Here is a 10,115-nt window from a genome sequence, read left to right as displayed (position 1 = left end):
AGGACTACAATACTTATTACGTTTTAAACAAATGTTATTTACCATAGAACAGGAAATTAATTGCATAACATTTGAAGGGTAACTTAATGTATTTCTCTATGTAATTTGGATATCTTAAAAAGAAATAATAATAATAAAAAAAAATATTAATCTTTATTCCAAATCAGCACATCGGCATTTTTATTGTCATGTGACACTACTATCAAATATGGTTGGCTGGTATTGAGCATGCTGACATCGTATCACCAGCAGTGACACTGAGGTGAAGCTAGCTATACAAAAAGAATGGCTTGGAAATGAAGACATAATGAAAAACAGTTTCCTTGCATATTTAATAGCAGTGTTTCAAACCCGGACAGGGTCCTGTGGCAATTTAACACCTTACCATGTTTAACAAGAAAGGTGCAGTAATCGATAGCCATTATATGCCAGGGTCAGGCTTTCACAGATAGCAGGCTTTGCTCAATAATTCTAAATTAATCTGTAGATAAAACATGAGATGAATAGCAAGCAGCAACCAAGCCAATGCCTGAATCAGTTGTGAAGCTGTCATGGTATTCTGATGACATCAGCTAATCAGTTAGCTGTTATGTGAAGAGAAATTAGGATTTAGTGGAAGAACGCTTTAAAGAAAAGCTTGATATAATATACAGGTACAAAAGTGGTAAATCCAATGTATTTATCTATTTAAATTATTGATAGCACTTGGGCTTAAATAAACAGAAATAACACTGTAACAACTGTGCAATTACCATAGTCATTTGGTATTACATGGCAACTACAATGTAATACGCCTTTTATTACATAGTAACACCATGTCTAATGGATCTCCTCCTAGAGGCTGGTTAGTTTATAATACTGACATTAGCATAAGACACTTACTTACCTTTCAACTACTGAGCTTGCTCTTTATTTGAATGGTAAGGCAATTGAATGGGCTTAGGTGTGAAGCCAGTGCACGTAGTAGTCAGTCCCATGTACTGTAATTACATGCTTATTAAAACAGTAAGAAACAACGTATGTAATTACCAATTTATTACCATGTTTTAACATATGCATGTGATTGCTACAAATTATTTTAACAGGTAATCTCTTGAGATGTAACATCTCATTTCAAGAGAGACGTGGAACAAGAAAGGCTGCACATTCATATAATAAGTTACAACAAAAAAAACAAATGCATAGACAAATCCATAACTCCACACGTCTTAGTTTGAAAAGACTGATTGAGGCTGAATGAAAGGTAAAGCTGGAGAAAAGCAATTCATAGCTTTGTATATCTTAGTTATTTGTACTAAAATTGGGTGTATAATTTTAATTACTGCTTGTCTCACCTGTATTAGCATTGTCTTAGAAGCCAAAATATACCACATTTGGTTTGGTGTTTGTTTTTATTAACTAAACGTAAAGAATTATAACACAATTTACCCTTTTCACTATATGTTTTATAGGACCATTTTACATACTGCTACTGTAATAGAACAGCTTGTCACAGATATTCCTTTTTGGAATAAAAAAGCACTACTAAATGTAGGGTACATATTTCCTACTTCCCTATTTCCCCTCCCCTTATGAAAGTTTCACATAGTAAGAGTATAGCAAAATACATATCCCAGAGAGGTATGGTAAAGCATTTTGAAATGTTTGCTCTCTTGCTTACCATTTAGTAAAACTTACAACTCGTTGGCCTTTGAAAACCTCGAACTTGGAACTTGAGGTTTGACTTTCGTACCTGGCAAGTGTTTGTGTGTGTGTGTACATATATACATATTATTATATATATATATATATATATATATATATCTATATAATATATAGATATATATATAGATAGATATAATATATATATATAGTATATAACGTAGTATATTGCTGATTTGTTTTGTTTCCTTTCCATTGCAGGAAAATCTGGCCAGATTACAAAGGGCCTTTGCAAGAAAATGGGAGTTCATCTTTATGCAGGCTGAGGCCCAGGTCAAGTAAGTATTTACAGGAAGCACACTTTAGAAATACTGTCTGCCCAAACGTGCTGCGGTGGGTTCCTTTATCTGTGCTTCTGTCTAGTTATTCTAAACGGTGTCATGTGTACTCCCTGGTAAGTGTTTTCAGCTTTCTCTTTGTTTAGGGTCGACAGAAAAAAGGACAAAACTGAGAGGAAGATTTTGGACAGCCAGGAACGAGCGTTCTGGGATGTGCATCGGCCTGTTGTGAGTTTATGGGATTGGGATGAGGGTGCGGAAGTGGGTGAGGGACATATACTGCACAGGGCTGGTTGATCCACTTATGCAGTTGAAATAGAGGTGGGTTACCATATGACTCCATGTACAATAGGACCGTTTAGGACTGTTCAGGCTTTTCAACTCACATTGCAGTGCATTCTGATACATTTTACCTGCCTCAGGTACCTTTCATAGCAGGACTACACTTACCAGTTGAAAAGCCTGAACTGGGTTCTGCAAGATATTTGCAAATTGCCATTAGCATTAATTTTGTATGAAAGGAAAAAAAAAACTTTGGACTTCTCACAAGCTCCTAAATGAAATGTATGAGTTGCTTTTACTATCTGAAGATATTATGCTAATGACATTTTGGCGAAATCAGCTTAGAGAATTCAGCATATTATTACGAGATCAATCAGATGCAGAAACAACCTCCTGAAAAAATAACTGTTTTTTATTGCTTGTAAATAAATCATGACAGTTTTAATACATGTTTAATAGATTATACTTTATAGAAACAAGATTACAAGCTCCATGACATCTCTAGGGGGATACACACACACACACACCCACACACATACACTGGATTTGAGAGAGCTTCCCCCTAGGGTTCCTATAATCATTTCCTTGTCTATTCCTCTCTAATCTTGAAATGAAAATGTTGACTCTGGCAACAGCTGGAAAAACTTGTCTGGCACTGTGGAAGGGTGGTGGGTAATTCACTGACACAGGAGACAGACAGGTGAATTTGGCAACACCACACAGGTGCCCAGTTTTATTTCAGGGTGCTGTTTTTTCTTTAGTCCCGCAGATGGCGCTGTGGGTCCATGGTCTGATTTACCAACAATGGTAAACAGAACCACGGGCATACCAAGCGATGGTACACAATACCGGCGCCCTTGCAGGTGCTTCGAAACAATAATTCAAAACAGAAGGCACAAAGAAACAGGGAAAATTAAACAGTAACAAAAACTACAAAGAAAAGGTGCTGCACTTTGCAGCGATATCCCGGTCGCCGCTGCCCGTGCGACCCGGATCACCGTCCTACACTGCCGGCTCACTAGCCTGCTCTGATATACTAATCAGGGGTCTGCCCAAGGGTTCCCCGCCCTCAATGTCTCGCTCTGAATCTCCGTTTCTTTCTCTCCCACTGGTTCACGGTCGTTGACCAGCGCTTCCGCACTCTCGGCGCGTTTAACAGGGCAGAGCTGAGGAAACAACAGAGCGTTAATTTATAGGGCTAACAATCTCCCAAGACGCGCCTCTCAGCCATTCAGAGAGGGGGAAAGTCCACACACCCACTTTCCCACCTCCACGTGTCACTGCCATGACTCACAGGCGGTTGTTGGATGACTGCCGCCCTCTTCCTGCAGCCCGTGAACACGCCGGCAGAGTCAGCACAGATCTCTCCCTGTTACAGGCACCAAAAGTAGTTTTCTGTTCAGGCAGTGTATGGGAGACGTGTATTACTGTATGACCGAATGCATTGCTATGCACAAAACACTGCTGCCTAGCGTTCAATATTTATTTACACTGTAGCCCTTCAGAAATCTCAAGCACCTTTTTTGTTTCTTTATAACTTGATTTACAATGATCGGCTCTTTATTAAGTCATTGCAAAGCAGATAACTAGCACTTTCCAGTGGTGCTGACCTGGTTGATTTTGTATTGACGGGTCACTCTAAGGAATAGCTGGCTTCCCCATTGCCTCTTGAATTGGCCTCTCCCCCTCTCCCCCCCCCTCTCCCCTCTCCCCTCTCCACTCTCCTCTCTCCCCTCTCTCCCCTCTCTCCCTCTCCTCTCCCCTCTCCCCCCTCCCCCTCTCCCCTCTCCCTCTCCCCCCCCCCTCCCCTCTCCCCCTCCCCCCTCCCTCTCAACCTCTCCCTCTCTCCCTGCAGCCAGGTTGTGTGAACACCACCGAGATGGACATCCGGAAATGCCGCAGGATGAAGAACCCACAGAAGGTGAAGAAGGTGAGGGGTGAACGGGAGTTCCCTGTTATAGATTTCCGCAGAAAGGGCTGCAGTGCCATATTTGTTTCGTACATTTACCTTTTCATTTATACTGTCCAGTTGAAACCATCAGTGTCACTGAATTCACTGCATTTTACATGGAATGCACGTTGACCCATTAAGTACCGTTGTCCTCAAACTACTCTTTGCTGCTTTGTCATTTTTTGGAGCATTTTTAACAGGCATCTACCCGTTGTTTTTTTTAATTATATTGTTGTGATAATTTACTCCAATTTTGTTAACTGCAAAAGTTAAGGTTAAATGTAACTGTTAATTCTGCAAATACAACCCTTCAGATGCTTTTTGACTCTTCAATATAAAATAAGAAACTGAACCCTAAAAATCCTAAAGCTTACACATTAGGGTCGGGAACACCTACTCTACCACACTTGGTATCCCTGAATAGATCATTCACTCTTGAAAAAAACATTTCGGGGTACCATTCTACTTGTGGGATGTCTTGCTCATTAAAATATTTAGCATATTTTTAAAATTATTATCTATTCAGAGACAACAAGGTACTTAGTAAAGGGGTCTGAGTGAGGAAAAATGGGCACTAAATCCCCACTCCTAGTCTTGCTGTAAATAATTGGTTCCTTCCATAATTTGTGCCATTACTGTATATTGTTGATAGCATTTTGATCACTGTGAAACAATGCTTGTTTAAAACAAATATTTGTTCCTGGTTGAGAAAGGCAAGGACCAGGGCTGAAAGCGCTGGGCTCAGCCATTGCTGGGGGTGTCAAATGCCTATGTGACCTGTTGATTGTGTGCTACTCACCTCCTCCTGCTCTGGATTGCAGTCAGTGTACGGAGTCACAGAGGACTCCCAGGCACAGAGTCCAGTGCACATGCCAGTCCAGCCCCAGAGGAAAACCACGAAAGAGGATGTCCAAAAACAGGTAAACCTCCCTAGCACTGCTGTAGAGTCACACAGTCCTTTAGGTAAGCAGATAATGCAACTGGTCTTAAAGGATTACAAATCTAAAGGTTTCAGACTTTATTAACATTCCAGTATTATGACTGGTCACCCTTTCTTATTTTGAAGAGCTTGAGGTTCTCTTGTCTGATTTTTCTATCAGAATATATAGATTTGTATACAGAATACTGTACATTAAAAAAGCTTAACTTTCTTCCTGACATAATCTCAAGGGCTGTATTTCTTTCATGGTAAAAAAAAAATGCTTATTTTTCTGCATTTCACTTTATAAATATAGATAGTTCAAGATCAAACATAATGGGCAGGATTTAAAAAAAAACAGTGTTGATGTATCAAACTCACGGTATAGTAACAAGAGCTTTAGTAACAAATGATTTTCAAACGAAATGTATTAATTAAATCAAACTATTAATGCTTTGAAATTGAGTCAATAGGTCATTAATGAACGCATTTCTCGTTAAAAAGTTTAATTGTCACAGGTTACCTACATCACTTCCTGTCTCAATGACTAGATAACGTGAACCCATTAATCAAAATGCATGTTAACGAGATCAAGAAAAGTGAATGGAAACATAATTCGTTGTTATGGAAACTACCAGCATACAAGGAGGTGGCTCTCCCGCCAGCGAGCAGCAGCCAAATGGAAATAAAAAATACCGGGAATATCTATGTTGTGTATAGTTTGTAAACTTCATTTAAAATTGTGCATTTTGTCATGCAGAATATACATTTGTTTAGAACACTTCAAATATAAAATGCTGATTTACGATTACCTGCCATGTGGGTAAAAATCGGACAGCACAAATTTTAAAAAATAATAAATAAATAAAAATTAAACCCCACTAGTTATTTATCCTGTTTTGGGGGGATATTCTGCCGCAGCTTACTATATACAACTCTTTGAATGTACATTTTGCTAACTTTTTTTTGGTTAAAAGAAAAAAAAAAATACAGCAAACCATCTATATATTGGTTGGAATTTATTTTCTTATGTTGACATCTACTTGTGTCTGTATTTTGGTATGTATGATTGTAGGCTATAAACAAATACGTTTCAAGTGCCTCTCGTGTTTGTAGTTGTTTGTTGTTATACATGAATACCATGTATGTAACACTTCATTATATATTTATTAACCTTTAAAATTATGATAGAACTCCCTACCCAATACACTGTTTGTTTATAAAGAATTGTTCAGTGAACCTTCTAATGATGCATTTTTTGCTCGCCTCTGCGATAAATAAACTCAACAAGATTAGAAGTAGCCACTGAACATTTACAGTATTATAAGAACATTTATACACATTCAACTGTGTGAAAGTGTACGTTGTGTGGGGGGAGTTTGACAACATTACAGATAAGTTTAGGCAAAATCCATGTCAATAATCTCAATCACATTCCTAGTGGATCTGTGTGTCCTTGTACACCTGTTCTTCGTTCTAGTGTGGGTAAGACACAGTTGTTAAAGCCAAGGATGCATTGCAAATCCACAAATACCTAAGGAAACTTTATTGTAACATATAATATGCCATACCAAGATTTCAGTTTGCATAATTCAAATAAAATCTGTAGTAGAGGATAGCTGTCAAATAATGTATGTATGCAAAATTTAAATAGTTACCTGAAAAATGCTGCATAGCAATTTCTTGCTTATCATTGGAGTTGTCACATTCAAAATTTCATTATCACATTCAAAATTTCTCTAGAGTTATTATACAACAAGTTTTCCTAAATATTTAAATGGTTACCTGAAAAACAGTAAATGCTAAATTGTAGAATGTTTAGTTTTTATGTCTGCTTTTTAAATACATTGGGGAAGATATATTAATGTGTAACGCTTGCAGTTGCATCAATTTGTTGAGAACTTTTGAAAGCATGTTTTAAACAGTCGCAATTAGCAAACCTTTAAAAGGCAGTATGAAAAACACTATCCCCTAACCAGACATCATCTTCAGCAAGAACAAGTGATTTGTAGGATGAGAAGAGAAAGGGTATTTCATACCCGTATTGCCCTCTTCAGTTTAAATGAAGACCAAATTATGCACAGGTACAGGTTAGGCAGCCACATAATTCTTGAGCTGCTGTCTGATTTAAAAGATGACCTGGAGCCTGTCAACCAGAGAAGCCATGCTATCATGCATTATCTTGAATTGAAAAACAAAGTGAAAACATAAATAAATGTAAAAATAATAATAGATACATGAAATGTCCTCTTCTTGTACTGGACAGAGCGATCTTTAGCAGAAATATTTCCGATTTTTGATGCAGCTGGTGTCTTTTTTGTTGAAGACATTTATAAGAAATCATGTAGCTGTATGCAGTGCGTTCAATCACCTTACTGGAAGTAAAATAGACCGGCTGCCAGGTTCCTAAATGCAGCGTAACAGGTAGTGTGTCAACAAGGAAAATGTCTGCCGTATTTATTCTTTATAAAAATATATATATATATTTACACTATTCTTTCAGAAATGGGAATTTTCATGAGGAACTACATATTACACGGCACTGGGTACATTTGAATTACATGATAACTGTGAAAAATATGCAGCCTTAGTTTAGCACTCTGGAAATATTCCACATTGAAGTATAAAATACAAGCAAAAAACATTCAACATAAGAAAGGACAGTGGGGGGAAGGTGGGGGCATGCAGCAGCAATGCTGCTAATGCTAATAGGAAGTAAGGAAATGGATTTTAAAATGTTTAGCTAGCACTCCTTCAATAGCATCATTGGTTAATATAATATATTGCATATTACAATCTAAAATGTTCCTGTGATCAAACTGCCCCTTCCTGAAGGTAGTGTGTTGACCAGCTAAGAAGATTTACTCCAAAGTGCGCCTAGGAAGATACCCCCACTCTCATTTACCATGTGACTCCTGAACCCTGTTTGATCCCCAGGAGGCAGAAAGGCTATTGCATTGATGAATTAACAAGCTTGTGCCACCTAGAACTTGACAGTCATATCAGTTTCATCTCTATGTGCATGATTGTATTCTAACCCCAGAGATGTACCCTACTTAGCTCAATCCAGACAATTGTCATGCTGATGCGCTGGGGAGACCGCACTGGGTTGATCCCCAGAGCCAGCATCGCAGCCGTTGTGTGTGCTGATGCGCTGGGGAGGCAAAATGGGCTGATCCTTGGAGCCAGCATTACACTTCAGCAATCAACACTAGACAGAAGGATATCTACATCATCAGATGGAAAACAACGCAAATGGATGGAGATGCAGATGGATCACATTAGTTTACTGCAAAGCTACGTCTTAGTTGGTGCTTATCCTGATGAGAGCCGAGTTCAAATCAGCATGAAGTTCAACATCTAATCTCATGTAATGGAAATCATTACAAGCTTATATGGAATGAATTACCACAAAGGCACAATAACACAGCCGATGTGTTCAATGACATCCCCAGATTTAATTCTGTGTCATTCGCCTTCCTGTGACAATCTGAGCACAAATAATCAATCAAACAAGAACATGCTCAGTGTTTATCTCTCATAGTATTTTGCTCAGAGAGACAGTTTTTCATATATATTTCATATATAATCACAGGGCTTGTTGGCATCAGCTACAAAGATAGATTAAAGTAACTGAATTTATTTAACCTAGAGCAAAGGAGAATTAGGGGGGGACTTGACTGAAGTCTTTATAATCTTAAAAGAAGTTGTCAAAGATCATCCTAACCAATACTTTAAGTGCAGCGCAGAAACCAGGACCAGAGGACACAGCTGGAAATTAAGTGGAGATAGATTTATGACAGAAGGAAGGAGGTAGTTCTTTACACAGATTGGTGCATTGGTTACCTAGCCGGCTACAACTACGTTGCAGTAGGCCATTTAATAATCCCTAGGAGATTCTGGGTGTGAATTGTAAAAGTCTAGTTAGTACTCGATGTCAGGATCCTTGTCCTGATGGGTCAAATGACTACCCTCAGTTTATTGGAGAGAGTAACCCCTTTACTATACATATATATATATATATATATATATATATATATAATCTATATACTATATATATATATATTTTAAACTTTTATCTCATTGGGGCCGCAACCAGTACAAATTCTGATTGCATCCAATTGTACCAATAGAAATTCCAATTGGAGTTTCTACTGGTGTAACATCGAAATTAGATTCAATATGAAAATGTGTTACCAGGAACAATTTTTAATGTTTCAGTATTTTCAATAAAAGAAAAGTTTGCCTAGTAAAAAAAAAAAAAATCTAGATTTTACTTAGTTTAGGTTTAGGTGGCTTGAGTTAATCTTATGAAAAATGCATCAAGTGTAATACTGTATTAGCTTCACCCCTCAGCGAAAGCTAAAATACTCTGTCACAGACTTCATAAAATCACATCTAGGTTTTAAAATGCAATATCGTGACTTGATCTGCAATTCAACTTTCCCATTCTCTAGTGTCAGCTGGCTCTTTTTTTCCCCCCAGATCACCTTTCTAAATACACAGCTGGACAGGCACTGTATGAAAATGTCCAAAGTAGCTGAAAGGTGAGTGGGTCTATTAATTCCTCTGACAGATTTTGAGGAGACATCATATTTTTAAATAAATATCAAAATTAACATAAATAAATCAAAAAACAAGGCTTTGCTTTAAAACATGTCTAATTCTTGTTTTTTGTGCTACAAAAGTTCGTGTTTCAATTAAGGTTGGCAGCATGTATATATATATATAGTGTGAACCTCTGGATTTCTAGATTCAATTCTCTATTTCAGTGGATCTCACTATAAACTCTTATAGGACTGAAAGGACTATTCTGATAGGACTAATGTTAACATTGATTAGTGATCTCAAAATATATTGCCTTCTAGCACAGGGATAGCAATCTGAGCAGTAGCACAAATTAAATTTCAGATCTTAAAGTATGTGCATCTATTTAGGAAATGCAAAAATATATAAAGAAAAAACATCACATGGTTTTACGAAT

At 37.6% G+C, this 10,115-nt stretch overlaps 1 protein-coding gene across 3 annotated transcripts in view; it reads left to right on the top strand.

Moving 5' to 3' along the window:
* The window catches only part of LOC121325015 (regulator of G-protein signaling 6), a 117,245-nt gene that overhangs the window by 99,802 nt on the left and 7,328 nt on the right, over window positions 1–10,115 (top strand). For all 3 annotated transcript variants that reach the window (XM_041267302.1, XM_041267301.1, XM_041267303.1), the window contains 5 exons: window positions 1,903–1,979; window positions 2,126–2,207; window positions 4,117–4,191; window positions 5,034–5,132; window positions 9,617–9,678. In XM_041267302.1, coding sequence (XP_041123236.1) covers window positions 1,903–1,979; window positions 2,126–2,207; window positions 4,117–4,191; window positions 5,034–5,132; window positions 9,617–9,678 — 395 coding nt within the window. The remainder of the gene's footprint in view (window positions 1–1,902; window positions 1,980–2,125; window positions 2,208–4,116; window positions 4,192–5,033; window positions 5,133–9,616; window positions 9,679–10,115) is intronic.

The sequence above is a fragment of the Polyodon spathula genome, chromosome 12 (assembly GCF_017654505.1).
Source record: "Polyodon spathula isolate WHYD16114869_AA chromosome 12, ASM1765450v1, whole genome shotgun sequence".
NCBI classification, from domain to species: domain Eukaryota; kingdom Metazoa; phylum Chordata; class Actinopteri; order Acipenseriformes; family Polyodontidae; genus Polyodon; species Polyodon spathula.
This window is presented reverse-complemented; position numbering and strand designations above follow the sequence as displayed.